The 18,613-nt window shown below is 34.3% G+C and overlaps 1 protein-coding gene across 29 annotated transcripts in view; it reads left to right on the top strand.

Moving 5' to 3' along the window:
* The window catches only part of GPHN (gephyrin), a 603,331-nt gene that overhangs the window by 480,440 nt on the left and 104,278 nt on the right, over positions 1-18,613 (top strand). For all 29 annotated transcript variants that reach the window (XM_048219788.2, XM_048219795.2, XM_048219804.2 and 26 more), the window contains one exon: positions 16,844-16,981. In XM_048219788.2, the coding sequence (XP_048075745.1) occupies positions 16,844-16,981 (138 nt within the window). The remainder of the gene's footprint in view (positions 1-16,843; positions 16,982-18,613) is intronic.

Here is an 18,613-nt window from a genome sequence, read left to right as displayed (position 1 = left end):
AAACACGAAGGAAAGCATCAAGAATGGAAAAGAGGGACAAATAACTATAAGACAAGAAAAACAATTTTTAAAATGGTAATAGTATGTCCTTCCCTATTAGTACTAACTTTAGATGTAAATGGATTAAATTCCCCCATCAGAAGACGTAGAGTGGCTGAATGGATTTAAAAAAAAAATAAGATGCAACTACAAGAGACTCACCTTAGATACAAAGACACACATAGGCTGAAAGTGTAAGGATGGAAAACATTATTCCATGTAAATGGTAACCAAAAGAGAGCAGGAGTGGCCATACTTACATCAGACAAAATATACTTTAAGTCAAAAACAACTGTTACAAGAAACAAAGAAGGATGTTATATAATGATAAAAGAGTCAATTCCCTAACAATGAAAGATGTAACAATTATAAGTACATAAGCACCTAACATCAGAGTACCCAAAAATACAAAGCAAATATGGATAGAATTGAAGGAAGAAATAATAACACAGTAATAGTATAACTCGATACACCAGTTTTAATGACAGATAGAATAATCAAACAAAATCAGTAAGGGAACAGAAGACTAAACAACATTATAAAACGATTAGACCCAACAGACATACACAGAACACTGCACCCATCAGCAGCAGAATACATATTCTGCTCCTACCTATTCACAGAACGTTCTCCAGGATAGATCAAATGTTAGACCACACACACAAAAAAAAGCCTTAACAAATTTAAGAAAGTTGAATCTGCCAAGTATCTTTTCCAACAACAAAACAATGAAACTAGAAATCAATAACAATAGGAAAATTAGAAAAATCACAAATATGTGGAAATTACACACTCTTGAACAACCAATGAGTCAAAGAAGAAATCACAAGGAAATTAGAAAATATCTTGAGACTAAAGAAAAACAAAACAAAACACTAAAATTTTTGGGATGCAGCAAAAACAATAACACAGGGAAGTTTATAACAGTAAATGCTTGCATTAAAATAGAAGAAAGATCTGAAATCAACATCCTAACTGTACGTTTCAAAGAACTAATCCCCAATTTAGTAGAAGGAAGAAAATAATACATATTAGAGCAGAAATAAATGAAATAGAGAATAGAAAAACAATAGAAGAAATCAACAAAATGAAGAGTTGTTATTTTTAAAACTTAGCTAATTTGACAAACCCTTAGCTAGACTGAGAATAAGAGGAAGACTCAATTACTAAAATTAGAAATGAAAACGAAGACATTACAACTGATGCCACAAAAATAAAAAAAGATTATGAGACTATTTTGAATAATTATACTGCAGCAAATTGAATAGCCTAGAAGAAATGGATAAACTTCTAGAAACATACGTTCTACCAAGACTGAATCATGCATAAATAGAAAATCCAAACAGACCTAACAACTAGCAAGGAGACTGAATCAGTAACCAAAAGCTTCCCACCAAGAAGCCCAGAACCAGATGACTTCACTGTAGAATTCTACCAAACAATTAAAGAAGAATTAATGCCAGTTCTTCTCAGACTCTTCCAAAATATTGAAGAAAAGAGAACACTTACTAATTCATTTCAGAGGCTATCATTACCCTGAGCCAGACAATGATATTATGAGAAAACTACAGTCCAGTATCTCTTATGAATGTAGATGCAAAAATCCTCAGCAAAATACTAGAAAACCAAATTCAACAGCACATTAAAAAGATTATACACCATGAACAAGTGAGATGTATCCCTGGGATGCAAGAATAGTTCAACATACAAAAGTCAACAAACAGAATACACCACATTAACAGAATAGAGCAAAAATCACATGATCATCTTAATAGATGCAGAAATTCAATACCCTTTCTTGAGAAAAACACTCACCAAATAGGAATAGAAGGGAATTGCCTCAACAGAAGTTATATATGAAAAGCCCACAGGTAAATTATACACAACAGTAGAAAACTTAAAGGTTTTCCTTTATAATCACAAACAAGACAGGAGTACCCACTCTCACTTCTATTCAATAAGATACTGGAAGTTCTAGTCAGAGCTGTTAGGCAAGAAAAGCAAATAAAAGATATCTAAACTGGAAAAGAAGTAAAATGATCTCTGTTCACACATGACACAATCTTATATGTAGAAAACCCTAAAGATTACACACACACATACACACACACACACACACACACACTGTCAGAATGAAAGAATTCAGCAAAGTTGCAGAATATAAACTCAATAATCAAAAATCAATTGTGTTTCTATATGCTAACAATGAACAATCCAAAAGGAATTAAGAAAACCCATTTCAATAGTATCAAAAAATAAAATACTCAGGAATACATTAAACAAGGAGGCGAAAGACTTGTGCACTGAAACTATAAAATATTGCTGAAAGAAATTCTAAAAGACACAAATAAATGGGAAAACATCCCTTTGTTCATTAATTGGAAGACTTAATATTGTTAATATTCTAAAGATTCAGTGTACTCCCTATCAAAATCCCAATGACATTTTTTTTTCAGAAATAGAAAAACCATTTTAAAATTCAGTGAAAAAAAAATCAAAGGACTTTAAATAGCTAAAATAGTGTTGAGAAAAAACAAAACTGCAGGGCTCACATTTTCTGATTTCAAACATACTACAAAGATACATTAATCAAAACAGTGTGGTTCTGACGTAAAAACAAACATACAGATGAATGGAACAGAATAGAAAGCCCAGATATAAACTGTCACATATAGGGTCAGATGATCTTTGGCAAGGGTGCCAAAACTACACAATGGGGAAAGGATAGTCTCTTCAACAAGTGGTGTTGGAAAAAGTGGATATCCACATGCAAAAAAAAATTAAAGATGGACCCTTAATCTTATACTATATACCAAAATTAACTCGAAATGGGTTAAAGACCTAAACATAAGACCTGAAGCTATAAAACTAGAAGAAAACCCACGGGGAAAGCTTCATGACATTGGAATGGGCAATGATATGACACAAAAACAGCAACTAAAGCAAATATAGACAAATGGGATTATATTAAATTTTAAAAACTTCTGCATAGCAAAGTACACAGTCAACAGAATGAAAAAGCAATCTATAGAGTGGGACAAAATATTTGCACACCATATATCAGATAATGAGTTAATCTCTGGTATATAGAAGGAATTCCTACAATTCAACAACAACAAAAAGCAATTAAAAAGTGGACAAAGGACTTGAATATACATTTTTCCAAAGATATACAGATGCCACTGAACATGTGAAAGGATGTTCAATATCACTAATCATAAGGGAAATGCAAATCAGAACTGCCACTACAAAAACAAAAACAGAAATAACAAGTGTTGGTAAGGATGTGGAGAAATCAGAATGCTTGTGTACTATTGGTGGGATTGTAAAATGGTGCAACTAGTAGGGAAAACTGTAAGGAAGTTCCTCAAAAAATTAACAATAAAACTGCAAGACGATCCAGCAGTCCTACTTCTGAGTATGTATCCAAAAGAATTGAGAACAGATCTCAAAGAGATGACTGCATATCCATGTGCATTGCAGCAGTATTCACAATAGCTTCTGCAGCCTAAATATCCATCCACAGATGAATGAATACATATATATAATGGAATATTACTCAGCTCAGCCTTTAAAAAAGAAGGAAATCCTGTCATGCACTAGAACATGAATGAACCTTAAGACATTATGCGAAATGAAATAAACCTGTTGCAAAAGGCAAATACTGCATAACTCAGCTTATCTGAGGTATCTAAAATAATCAAACTCATAGGATCAGAAAACAGAATGGTGTTGCCAGGGGCCGAAAGGAGGAGGAAATGGGGTGTTACTGTTCGCTAGGTATAGAATGTGAATCACACAAGATGAAAAACCTTCTCTCCCAAACTCCAAACTCCTCTTGTTGTTACATACTGGAATCACCCCTTGATGTTCTGCTGGGATCTCACATTTCCCTCATCAGAACCAAATTAAGTACCCTTCCCTCCAAATTATCCCTTTATTGCTATCTTAGTTAATGTCCTTCCCACTTACCTCATAACCAAGCTCGATATCTCATCATAATATTTACACCTCCTTCCCAAAGCACAGTCATAGAACCATTTATTAAGGCTCTTCTAAATATTCTTTTTCCAGTTCCTATTTTATTAGTTCAGGCCTTCTTTGTGTCTTTTAAGATTGTAGTAGCATACTAACTGTTGTGCCTGATAGCAGTCTCTCTTCCTTGCAAGCTACCATCAGTCAACTATTGCATTTTTAAATATGTATCACTTCTGTATAAAAAATCTTGAATAGTTCTCCATTTTCTACAGTAGTAAGCCTCTTCAAATCCTATCCTTAATTGAAATGACCACTCTTATGCGTTGTATTTCATCCTCTCCACCTCCAACCTCATTAGGTGATTCCTCAATTCTCTAAAAGTACTTTCAAATCTGTTACTTTGTTCATTCTGTTTCAAATGTTCCTCTCTCTTTCTTATTGTTTAATGCTCAGTTGTCACCTCCTCTATGAAACTTTACCATTTGTGCTGTCAGAATTAGTTATTCCTTTTTCTGCATTATCATATGTAGCTTTTTGTTTTAACATTAAAACATAAGCTGGGGCGCCTGGGTGGCACAGCGGTTAAGCGTCTGCCTTCGGCTCAGGGCGTGATCCCAGCATTATGGGATCGAACCCCACATCAGGCTCCTCTGCTATGAGCCTGCTTCTTCCTCTCCCACTCCCCCTGCTTGTGTTCCCTCTCTCGCTGGCTGTCTCTATCTCTGTTGAATAAATAAATAAAATCTTTAAAAAAAAAAACATTAAAACATAAGCATTTACAGGTTTGTTTTGCTTTTTCCTTAAAACACTGATTTCTGTGTTCTATGAGATTGGGAGATAGGAATTTCATCTTATTACCTCAGCATTACTCCCTAATGTTTAATAAAGTGTCTTACATAGAGTATTCAACTTATTTTTGGTAAATAAAGTTGAAGGAAAGAAAGTCCCCCCTAGTGTGATATAGGAGAAAGCACACCAGGCAAAATCTGGACATCTGGTCTCTTCATTTTGACGTACTATCTATTTAGACATGTGATGTTGACCTAATTTTTCAACCTTTCTATGGTAAAACTTGTTGTCTACAAGAAATCTTTATAGGTATCACTCTTATGTTAAAAACTTCAGAATGTTGGCTTACATGATAAAATTATATAAATGGCTTCCAGTTGGCTTACATGATAAAGTTCCGTCTCCAAAGTCGAGCATTCAAGGGCTTTTATGGTCTGGTTTTAGTTACCTTTCTAGCCTCATCTCCCTCTGATCTCCATTAGGAAACCAGTGCTCTACCAATATCGATCTCTACATTCTTCCCTAATCATATTGTGTCCAGTCTCACCCTGGCTGCTGTATCACTTAGTCCTGGCAGGAGTCAAATGCCACACTCAAACAGGGTAATGCAGAATTTCATAAGGGAACTAGTTACAACAGAGTAGCCAGGGTTAAGGAAAAACAAGATAAGTTGTAGAACTTTTGGGGCAAGCAACAGCAGGAAATTGTTGCTACCCTTAAGCCTCAAGGAGCCAGGGAAGGGAATAATTGTCTAAAATGAGTCTGTTAGAGAGGCCTGCCTCAAACAGCTAATTGTTTTTGTTAAAGGAACATAACCACTGCCAACTAGCAGACAGGAGGCCAAAGGAATAAATATCTTGTCTGTACTTTTCTGCTCTCCATTCTTCTGCCAATTGTTTCCATTGGCTGAACTTAAGCAGAAGTCACAGGTATAAGGATTCTGTTGGTTCTGTTCATAAATGCTAGCCCTGTGGGATACAGAACAGGGTAGAAAAAAGTGGAGAGGAATGTGGGAGAGCAAAAGCAGCTGCTCTATTCAAACTGTTCTTTCCACATGAATTTAAATCTATCTCGGATGATAACTCTATTAAAGTTAATATTAATGCAAATATCTAATTTTTTTTAGGGAAGGAGAGGGAGAGGAAGAAGGAGAGAGAGGAAATCTTAAGCAGGTTCCACACCCAGCATGAGCCTGACAACGACATAGGGCTCAGTCTCACAATCCTGAGATCATGACCTGAGCCAAAATCAAGAACAGGATGTTTAACTGACTGAGCCACCCAGGCTCCCTTAGTGCAAATATCTAACATTTATGAAGAGCTTACTATGCACCAAGCATTGTAACAGACAGATGGAGGCGGGGGTGCAGTATGAAGAGGAGGAAAGGAATAAGGGAAATAAGAGGCTGGAGAAGTTACCAAATTGTAACCTCCAATTGGCCATACAGTCTTTGCAGATGAACCTCCTACTTGCCATGCTAATGGGTTTGGATTTTATTGTAAAGGTCAATAAAGGAATTTGAATATGGAATGACAAGATCAAATTTGAAATTTTGAAAGAACATTTACTACTATGTGAAGAATGTATTGATTCCGGGTGAGATCAGAAGGAAGAATCTAGTGAGAGCTGGAGTTAAAGCTGGAGCAATAGAAATAGAAAAATAATACAGGATTTTTTAAAATATTAAGGAATCACAATCGACAGGATTGGGAACTAGATATGGAAGGTAAGGAAGTCAAGAATGACTACCAGTTTCTAACTTAGGCAACATGATTACAAGATCTTATATTGATATGACTCTACTTTCACAGTCTTAAAAAATAAGCAGGTGTTTGCTAGTTGGACTGGAAGTAGAAGAGCAGTTAAGACAGATAGTGAGAAAAAAAATCATACTGTGTACTAGAAATTATTAAGTTTTCTATAGCTGAAATAAAGGTATATGTAAGAGCAAAGAGGGATGAAGTCGAGGAGAAAGGACAGGTCATGAAAAGCCTAACACATTACTCTAGGTCGTCTGAACTGTATCCCGAGGGCAGTAGGAAGCTTTTAAGTTTTTATTTTAATTCCAGTATATTTAACATACAGTGTTATATTAGTTTCAGGTGTACATGTAAGAAGTTTTTTTGATGGTTAAAAACACAATTAAATCAGATGCTGTTGAGAAATTTCCTTAGAACCCCAGAATTTGGACCATGACTTTGGAAGATATTGGCTAGGATTGGCTAAGAAAATAATTATTTCAAATTTTGAAACATTTATTAAATATTTTTAAGTGATGTAAGATTATTTTCAAGAATCTGAATAATACAGAAAAGTAGGAAGGAAAAAAATCAGTCTCATCCTACTACTTAAAGATAACTGCTGCTAACACATATAATTATTTTCTTCCAGTATACACATTGGACTATATTTCAGTTCTACAGTTAGAGTCATACTGTGATTTATACTTTTTTGAAAAACTGTAGCCCTCATATCAGCAGAATTAGTTGTGAATTAACCCCACTTTTTAGGCCTATTGAAAGACGAGAATCATACCAAGTACCTAATAAATACAGAATAAACTATTTAGTTTCTGCTTATGTGCAAAATATCTTAAAAACTAGATTTCTGTTTTTACCAAGAACACTGACTCAGTCTTCATATTTGCCTGTGTGATCACCTGTTATAAGATTTTCTTTCTCAACTATACAAATTGACATCTACCACATGCCTAATGATCATGTTTAACAATGTTTACATCTTACAAAAGATATTAGTCAAAATTTTATTTTTTATTAATCTGTCTTTAAAACTAATAACTAGGATAGGCATTCTGGAGTTGAAGCCTTATGTGCTTATACCTAATAATATGAAAAACAACACCATCTGGAGAAGATTAACTAAGGAAAATGCAGCTTTTATGAGCTAGTAAAACTCCTCTAACTACAAAAATGACTTTGAACTTCTCTTGGTTCATTTTCCCAGGGCATTATTGAGACTAGTTAGTTAATGCTTAGAAAGGGTTTAAAAGATACTTGTTAGATTCCACTTTTAGAGATATAATAGCTTATGATTTCTAAAGAAAAACTACTTTTTCTCTACCGTTGTCTAAAGAATGTTTAGAACAAGGACCTACTGAAGAAAATAATTCTAATTTTGCATTTTAATGCTAGTGGCATTTATGAAAACATTCCAAATAGAAGCTAACAAAAATATATTGAGTTTATATATGTGTTGTGTATATGTGTATATACATATACATGTATATACATTTATATTAATGCCTCTGAAATTATATCCTGACAGCCTCTTTGGGGAATAAGAGAATTCTCAGCTTTTTGGCTATTTAGGTTTAAAAAGGGGGTCTTAGCAGCCTAACAAAGCAAGCTGAAGTTTGGAGTCCAAAAAGGGCACAAAACTAGAAATCAACAGCAGGACAAGAATGAACCACGGGATTCCAGATCAGATAATATATTTGTTTGTGTTCCTGAACCAGAATGACAGCAAAGCAGAAGGTAATTATCCATAGTGTAAGCAGAGGAGAAAGATCTGATGAAAGAAAGTTTGTGGAAGAGGGAAAAGGAAAGATTGTATCTGAAAGGGGAAGATTATATCGAAAGCTGGTCTTTTGTCATAGTAGCTATAACCAGTACCCACAATTTTTAATCTATATACAGCACTAGTGCTGCTAGTAAGGGCAAGAACCTAAGGATCATGGTTTGAGGCCTTCCTCAAGAGCCCTCAGTCCTTAGGAACACCTGTAGTGAAGTCCAGCCCCAGAAAGACAGTCATGAAAGATTACTGCTGATCATCTGGAGCCACCTCAACTAAAAAGACTGCTTGCCTTTGTTGGGTGTGTTAGCACTTAACTCCTACTTACAGTTTTTTAAAAATAATTTTATCCTTAGGGCACCTGGGTGGCTCAGTCAGTTAAGCATCTGCCCTCGGCTCAGGTCATGATCGGGTTCCCTGCTCAGCGGGGAGTCTGCTTGTCCCTCTCCCTCTGTCTGCACCCATCTTGCCCACGTGCTAGCTCTCTCTCAAATAATAAAATCTTTTTTAAAAAGAGAAAATAATAATTTTACCCTTTTTAGTGTTCCTTTAGCTAATCTATTTTATCATTATATCTTCTAATATCATTTTTCTCTTCATCTCTTTTTTACCGTGTATTCTCAGCTAATTTTATCTATTTACTTTTAATATTGTATATTTAGCTTACTTGTATGTGACAAATTGAAAATAAAAGCAGAAGGAAGATAGCTATAAAGACAGTTCATACCTGACCATGGGAGATAAATTATTTTTTCCTCCTTTGGTCTTATAATTTTTCTATAGATATACCTTTCCTGATCTAAAGATAACCGAAAGGATTTACTTACAGTGTTACTTACTTAGAGTGTTAATTATTTAGGCATTACATGCATCGAACCCAAAGCTAATTTTCCATTTCCCTGACTGCTTGACCACAGCTAAAATATTTTTTATTCTCTTTTTTCATTTCCCTAATGCGTTGACCCTTCTACCACTTTTAAACAAAAAAGTAAAGAAAAACCCAGTTTCAATTTATTGTTAATAAATGTTTGCAATTATTTTTAAAACTAGACTATTCTAGTAAAAAGAACATTGAAATTATTGACCAGAATAATGTTTGAAATTGTATGTAGTGTTTATCTCTCAGCTCATCTTTGTCAAGCTGTATATTCTATAGTGATTAAAATCAAGCATTTAGGACCTTATTCAACAAAAATTTTCTGTGTGACCACCGTGTGCACAGCATCCTTGGGCTTTGACATTAAGATGCTTTTTCCTTTCTCAAAGAGCTGAAAATCTAGTTAAGAAAATAGACATGTATATAAATAAGTATAATTACTATAAGACATGTAGTTAATACAGTATGGAATGAGAATCCTAAGATAGAGTAGTTCATAGTCCCTCAGTGCAAGAAAAAGAAAAAAAGAGGAATGGTCATATATAGCTTCATAAAGGAGAGATTATTGAAAGAAGTTTTTTTTTTTTTAATTTTGAAAAAATTTCAAACTTCAGAGAAGTTGCAAGAATAGTACAAAGAATTCTTGTATAAATCTTTCACCCAGTTTCCCTCAAATGTTAACATTTTGCCACAACTGCTTTGTCATTTCTCTATATGTAATAATATACATACTTTCTGGGATTGCTTGTGAGTAAATTGCAGACATGATGCCTCTTTACCCGTAAAGACTTCAGATGTATATTTTCTTTATTTTAAAAAAAGGAGAAAAGAAAAAAAATTTCTTACATAACCACGATACAATTACCAAAATCAGGAAATGAACCTTGCCATAATACAATTATATAATCTTATTCAAATTACATTTTGCCAATTGTTCTAATAATGTTCTTGATAGCAAAAAAAAAAAAAAACATTTTCTTCTTCTGATGTGGGATCCAGTCCAGAATGATGCCTTACTTTTAGCAACCTATGGAGCAATTCCTCATTTTTTTTTTGTCTTTTATGACCTTAACATTTTTCAAGAGCATAGGTTAGTTACTTATAGAATTTTCTTCAATTTGAGACTTTTCTGATATTTCCTGATGGTTTGATTCAGGTTATGCATTTTTGTTAGAAATACTTCATATGTGATGTTATATCCTTCTCTGTGTATCATATCAAGAAGTTCGTCATTTTGTCCTATTACTGGTGATATTAACTTTGGTCACTTAGTTAAAATGCTGTCTTCTAGGTTTCTCCAATCTAAAATTACTAGTTTGGGGGCGCCTGAGTGGCTCCATTGTTAAGCGTCTGCCTTGGATTCAGGGCGTGATCCCCGCGTTCTGGGATCCAGCCCCACCATTAGGCTCCTCCACTGGGAGCCTGCTTCTTCCTCTCCCACTCCCCCTGCTTGTGTTCCCTCTCTCACTGGCTGTCTCTCTCTCTCTGTCAAATAAATAAATAAATAATCTTAAAAAAAATAAAAAATAAATAAAATAACTAGTTTGCTTTGTAGTTAGTAGGAATCTTATGGGGCTGTATGGTGAATTATATAAATATGTTGTTTTTCTTCAGATTTTCACCTTCTAGTGTTACTATCCATTGATGATTTTTGCCTGAACCAGTTTTTGCTATGATAGTTGCCATGTGGTGACTTTCTAATTCCAACATTTCTTCATTTCTCAGTTGGCATTCCGTTGTAAGGAAGAATTTTATGTAATTATTTATTTATATTAGTGTATGTTCATAGATTCTTACTTTAATTTTATTAAATGGATTCTATTATCTGCTACTATCCTAATTTACTTTGATGCTTAAATTGTCCCAGGCCAAACAGTCTCTTCCAGTTGACTCCAAGATCCTTTTGACATATTCCATCATTATTTGATTACTTCCTTACTGAAGAAAATTGTGAAGGAAGAATAATAATTTCTTAAGAAGATCAGAGAAAATTCGTTCTAGGCAAAGTGAAGATCATATGCTAAGGCAGGAAAACATGAAATAGTATGGTATATTCTAATATATACAGTATCATCAATTTTCTAATGACATAGTGAGTGATGAGGCTGAAGGGGAAGCAAGTGTTTTATATACTATTCAAAGGAATTTGATTTTATCCCATGGGTAGTGAACCATGCATATAAATTATAGAGCAAACATTTTGTGACAATGCCCTGTTTTATAATCTTGATGCACAAAATCCCAAGAGTACTTTCCTTTAATATTTCTTATAATGCCCTAGAAAACAGCGCAATCGTTTCAGCCATGTTTTCTAGGTTTTGTCAGAAATGCTGTGAGGCTCATTATCTTAGATAAAAGAAGTAGAAAAACATTTGAGACTATTAAATTGTAAATAGTATGAGAAATTATTTTCAGATACCCAAATTGCCATCTCATCCCAAGCCTACGAACTCTACCATTGCCAATGTTTCTTTAGGCTCTGAAACTTGATTTCTCTTAATTTGAGAGATATGTATGAAAGAGTAAATTCTTATATGTCTGAACCACACATCCTTTGAATTACCAAAGGTCCTAGCTATTTAACCTGAACAAATTGTCATTTTCACTCTTTAGGTTTCCTAGGAAAACTATTCATTATTTTAGGTGGTTTGCTGCTCTGAAAGATCCAGAAAGTAGAAATGTAATTCAAGCTGCTAATAGTATGATAAAGAAAGGCAGTGTTATTAGCAGGGCAGAACAGGCCTCTTTCTTGAGATTTTCTGTATATCCAAATAATGAATAATTATTTACACTTCAGGCAGTTTGGTTGTTTTGAGGAATAAAGTTTCCTCTTGAGGATTTTAATTTAATCAAGAAGAACCTGCATGAATATCTTGTTTCTATTATATTCTGTTCTATCATTTGAAAGCATCTTCTCTTCATTTACTTCTAATTTAAAGAGTGGATTTTCAAGCCAAGATGAAACACTGTATATTAAGAATTGTCAGATTGAAAAGGATGCATTTGAATTGGGAAAAATAATTTCACTGGTATAAATAGCTCATTTCACGATGGCCATGCCATAAGAAAAAGGTTACTGCTATATGACAAAGATCCTTAGTTACTCTACTCAGTAGAAAGGAATCCATTTGTACTTTCTGTGCCCTTTTGAAGACCTCGCACATCACAGACATTGCCATTAGTATTTAAACATATCCTTCATGATGGCAATCCTGAGTGAATCCATACTGTTTTTACAATGACTTCTTATAGTCTTTTTAGTGGTTATAACTGCTGCATGGAAGATAGGAAATCTCAATAACATTTTAAATACTTTACCTGCAAAGATTCCAAGCTCACATATAGTCAACCCCGCATCAAATATAAAAGTGACAAGTTAAGTTTTACTTATAGAAACCTAAATTTGTAAGAGAACCTCCAGGTCACCAATCTGTGGCTAATTTAGAATTGCTTTAATCTTGTAAGTCTACTTGAGAAAATTAAACCCATTGCAGAAGAGTGCTATCAATTTAGATGTTATAATAATTCAAACCTGTTATTCTTTGCTCAGTTCAGACATCTACTAGTGGAAGGGATGTCTAGACTTCCTTTCCCCATCCTTGCCCCACTTCCAAAGAAAGATCCCATATCCTACAGGACTTTGTAGTTTATTTTTGTCAAAGTAGCTACCCTGCTTACAAATTATCAGTGATAGCCATATATCACCAGCTAATTTTACTATTATAAGTTAAAATAAATATTCCCTTGAACACTATAATCTTCTATATAGGACACATGTTTTCACATATTAGTTTTGTAGTGTACGTGAATTGAATGGAGCTAATGCCCTCAGAGATTCTCTTTGTGACCATTGGTATTTATTTGTAAGGTAGCTATCAGAATATATTTGTGGCCATGAAATCATCTTTGCTTTATAGAAAAAACTATCCAAATTTTCTCTCAATTTTTGGATACTTTTTTATCCAAAAACCAAACTGCCTTTTATTATAACCTTCTTAGTTTAAAAAAATTATTCTTTCCTTCCTACTTCTACCAAACAGGATTTTATGGACTATTCAGTGAAATTTGGCTGCTAGACTATAATCCTTCTCACCTTCAAGACATAAAAGTACATACTTTTTTTCTCTTCCATTAGATTTCTATGCTGGGCTCAGAATCAAGAAGAGGATTGGGGTGTGGAGAAAAATAATTCTTGATCCTTTTTCCTGTCTGATTGAGTTCTCTAATGGCCAGGACAAATAAAAGTGCTTTGGGATTATGACTTATAAAATAAAAGAAGTCAGAGATAACTATTCTTAAATTTTCTGAAGCTTTCACTTTGAAGCTTCTTGTAAATCACTATAGTCAATATCAGAAAATAGTTGAGGGGCGCCTGGGTGGCACAGCGGTTAAGCGTCTGCCTTCGGCTCAGGGCGTGATCCCGGCGTTGTGGGATGGAGCCCCACATCAGGCTCCTCCGCTATGAGCCTGCTTCTTCCTCTCCCACTCCCCCTGCTTGTGTTCCCTCTCTCGCTGGCTGTCTCTGTCTCTGTCAAATAAATAAATAAAATCTTTAAAAAAATATATCAGAAAATAGTTGAAATCGTGTTTCTTTAAAAAAATGGAAGCCAAAAATTTAGTTAAGATGTAGGGTTTACCTTCAAGGAGTTTACAGTTGACTAACATAGGTAAGACAAATATTTAAATGTCTATAACATAAGACAGAAGTGGTCGATGTGCTAAAATATATATATAAATAAGATGCAAAATTATTTTAAAGATTTTTGGGAAAGATTTTTTCAGGCTGGTAGATATCCACACTGTGATTTCCAATTAGAGAGAGACAGAGAACCACCAGTCTCTATAGTTAAAGAACCATCATCAGGTGGCTTACTACTTACCTGCTCTTATTTTTTTATTTACCATCTTTCCTTTCTGCTGAGCTATAATGATCTTCATGGAAGGGTGTATCTCACTCTGTACCCCAAGTCCCTAACCATAACTGGCTCATAAAATGCATTCAATAAATATTTATTGAATAGATGTGTGTATCACTGATAATCAGACTAGCTTTCTAATAAGAAAAATTCTATTACAAAGCAATTCAACAAATAAACTGTTCAGTTAAAAAGTACAATTTTCTCCTCGGAAACTAAACATATTAAAAGGACAGCTTTTATAAGGTTTTTACAATGTTCACCCTAAAGAAAATAAAACATATTTTAGAAAATATCATATCTGAGACCTGTAAACCTGAATAAAAAACAGAAGCACCTATCTCTATCATTTTCTCCAATTACACTGATTGTGACAATATGTTTTCATGATATTTAATGACAAGGCTGGGACTTCAGTGAAAGCAAGAAATAAATTTATCTTTTGAATTGTAAATAAGTGATAAATCATATCATACATAATCCTTTATAAGTGTTCACTTACTTAAATTTTGAGTAGAAATGTTAGTCATGTTTAGCACTAAATCTCTAAGGCCCTTCAAGCTTTGAAAATTTTGTAATTTTATGATTGCCCATGGGAGAGAAATGTCGTAAGTATAAGCATCTTTATATGTCTTTTTCTTTGAGTACTTATGACAATATCATTCATCTTAGAATGGAAACTCTTTGAGGTGGTATCTTTAAGTTAATTCAGTGAATATGTCTGAAGTAGCTGCTGTGTTTGGGCTAGGGGTATGAAACTTAATAAATTGCAATGACTAGAACTTATAGACTACTGAGGAATATATAGTCATGATAAAGTGGATTAAGAAATAGGAGCTTATTTGTCTTGCATATCAAAAGCCTGGTGACAGGCAGTCCAAGGCTTGTACAGCAGCTCAATATTGTCAGCAGAGACTCAGGCTCTTTTTTCTTCTCATATTTCAAAGAAAAGACCAAGTTATTTATGCATGAAAATATAGTGATCTAAGAAGTCCCTTTTTGTCATTAAATGATTCATTAATTTAACAAATATTTATTTTTATTGCCTAATATGTGCCAAATACTGTTCTAGATACTGGAGATAACATTGAACAAAAAAGACAATGGCGCTTACATTCTACGAAGAGGAAGGCTATAAACAAATAAATGTAAATGTATATATTATATAAATTATAGGCATGTGGATATGAATATCCATATATATGTGTATATTTATTTATATATCCATGAAGAAAGGATAAAAAGAATAGAAAATGATGGTGGGTAATATTCTAGATAGGAGGTTTAACAAAGGCCTCTCTGATGAGAGGCAATGACTTGAAAGAAACGAGGGATGGATGGAACCATACTATCTGGGGAAGGATGTCAAGTGGACAAAATGCCAAGTACAAAGACCCTGAGGAGAGATATATTTTGCATGCTCAACGACAAGCAAGGAACCAGTATGGTTAGAGCACAGTGATCAAGGGGGAAGTGATAGGAGATGAGAATAGTGGGGGCCATAATATGTTAGACTTCGTAGGCCATAGCAAATATTTTATTCTGAGTGAGATGGAAAGTCATTGGAGAGTTATGAGCAGAGATTAGCACAATCTAATTTAAAATTTAAAAGGATCACTGTAACTACTGTGTGGAGAATAAATTATAGTGGAAAAAGGACAGTGGTAGGGAGATCCATTAGGAGGCTATTCAGTTTCCCAGGAAATAAATGATGGATCCAAGTATTGTAGTAATTGTGGCGATGGTAAGTAATGGTCAGATTCTAGAGATATTTCAGAGGTATTTTAGATATGGTTCTGACAAAAAGAGAAGAATCAAGGATGTTTCCAAGATTTTGGATTAATAACTGGAAGAATCAAGTTGCTATTTTCTGAGATGGAAATTGCAAGAGAATAAAACATCATAAGGGCAAGATAGAAGGGTAAGGGAATCAAGAGTTTGATTTTGAACGTGTTATTTGCAATTGCGTGTTACACATCCAAGTGCATGTTGGATGATTTATAAGTTTGGAGATACACATTCTTATCCACCAGCTGTTTAGCATGACATATAAATCTAGAGTTGAAGGTAGAGGTTGGGATTAGAGATATAAATTAGAAGTTTTAATGTACGGGTAATACTAATGCCGTGAAAGAGAGTGAATAAGGAGTGGGTAGCTAAATAATTTTTTCCTGTAACTTTTCTGAAAAAAGAAAATTTCCTATGAAATCCTAAATAAATTCAAGTTTGAGTATTTCATTTTACTAACTAGCTCATTAAGTGTTCAATGTTTAGTATGTGGTTAAGGAGATAAACTCTGAAGCCAGACTACCCTGGTTTGAGTCCTGTCTCTGCTGTTACTAGTTCTGTGATTTAAGCCAAGCTATATAAACCTCTCTTTCCTCATCTGTAAATAAGGATAATAATAATGCCTCCCCATAAGGTTGTTGTGAATATCAATTAGAACAGTGCCACAATGCACAGTAAGCATTCAAAAGGATTATCCAATAACATCATTAAATTTCACCAAGTTTTGACACATAATGTAACAGTGCTGACCTGATTTAATGTTCTATGAAAGCAGGCTATATTTTGGAAGCAGGAGAAAATTTCTTACCTTGTAATGTTCATTTACAGACATATGAAAATGAGAATTGATGATATTTATAAAACATTCCCACTTTGTAATCACTGTTTCAACATCATAGTCTTAGTTAATTATATTCCTGTTTAGGTCACAGTGCTGTTGATATCACCAAGGTGGCTAGAAGACACCGCATGTCTCCTTTTCCTCTAACGTCTATGGACAAAGCCTTCATCACAGTCCTGGAGATGACTCCGGTGCTTGGGACAGAAATCATCAACTACCGAGGTACTGTTATATTTGCCAGTTGCCTTTTCTTTTCATTTTTTTCCAAGTAAGATTCATATAGTATAAATACATGGTTTTCCTGAAGGAGAGAGATTATTAACCATTATCACAATTACTGTCATCATTCTTTTTGCTTCTTTGCTTCTTATTTCTACTCAACTCTAAGATCAATCTTAATGGTATAGAGAGTAAAGCACCTATAAAGATTCCTTTTCATAAAAAAAAAAAAGAAGGAAAATAATCAGCTGTGTTTACCCTGTCCGTCACATACCAATACTCTAAACTGAAGAAAGGATTATCAGGGGCTCCTGGGTGGCCTGGTTGGCTGGGTGTTCAACCCTTGGTTTCAGCTCAGGTCATGATCTCAGGGTCATGAGATCAAGCCCTGCCTCAGCTTCCATGCTCAGCATGGAATCTGTAAGATTCTCTCTCCCTTTCCCCCTCCTGCTCATGCGCTCTCACTCTCTCTCTGTCTCCTCTCAAATAAATAAAATAGGGGCACCTGGGTGACTCAGTCAGTTAAGTGTCCAACTCCTGATTTCTGCTCAGGTCATGATCTCAGGGTCCTGGGATCAAGCCCCACATCAGGCTCCATGATCAGTGGGGAGTCTGCTTGAGGATTCTTTCTCCCTCCGCCCCTACCCCATTCTCTCTTTCTCAAATAAATAAATCTTAAAAAAAAAAAAGACTTAAAATAAATAAGGTAAATCTTAAAGAAAAAAGAAAGAAAGGATTATCAGCACCAAGTGAGGAAAATAGTTAACTCTGTGTCTGCCTGAAGTCCTTTTTGTCAGAAATGGGAGATAATAAATGTGTCTTGTAACCATGTTTTCCTTTGTGGAAAACATCTTTTTAAATGTAAAATGTAAAAACCATATTAATTTATCCATTGATCACTGAGCAACCAGTCTGACCTCAGTTTTTCTGCTTCATCCATCTCTTGTTTTCAATGAGAAGAATGTAAGCTCTTAGGTTAATAGCACAGAGACCAGCCTGTGGAAAGACAATGGAAAGGTAGTGTTCTCCAGTGTTTTCAGTTTTCAATCAACCATTTTCTTTTGTAAAAATTCAGCATAGACGTTTTAGTGCAATTTGAATATAGTTTCTTAATTGTTTTTGTTATGCAGATAAACACAAAAGTATTGATTTTACAAATAAAAGACTTCATTCATGGATCATAAAATATTCAAACTTTAATGAACATTAGAGAGCATCTATACAAACACCATAATTTTTCTGCAAGGAAACTCAGACTCAGATCCGCAGAAAAGGAATAGGATTAAAGCTCAAGACTTACATTCTTTTTTACAACATGATAGTGCTCTTCTTTCGGTATTAAAATACAAAAAATAATGGTAGATAACATAACAAGTTATGTTAAAAGGCCTATGGGGCACCTGGCTGACTCTGTCGGTGGGAGCATGTGACTCTTGATCTCAGGATTATGAGTTTGAGCCCCAAGTGGGGTGTAGAGATAAGGTAAATAAATAAAATTTTTTTAAAAAAGAAGTAAAAAACTAGTGAAATATTAAATGCCCAATTCTAGCTCTTTGGTCTCCGACCCTACTTAGACAAAAGTTTTTCTTATATAGTTATACATCTTTGACTTACATTCTTCTGGGTATGTGTATA

The sequence above is a fragment of the Ursus arctos genome, unplaced genomic scaffold (genome assembly GCF_023065955.2).
Source record: "Ursus arctos isolate Adak ecotype North America unplaced genomic scaffold, UrsArc2.0 scaffold_25, whole genome shotgun sequence".
NCBI classification, from domain to species: Eukaryota; Metazoa; Chordata; class Mammalia; order Carnivora; family Ursidae; genus Ursus; species Ursus arctos.
The sequence above is the reverse complement of the archived record's forward strand: the minus strand, read 5'-3'. Positions and strand labels throughout refer to the sequence as shown.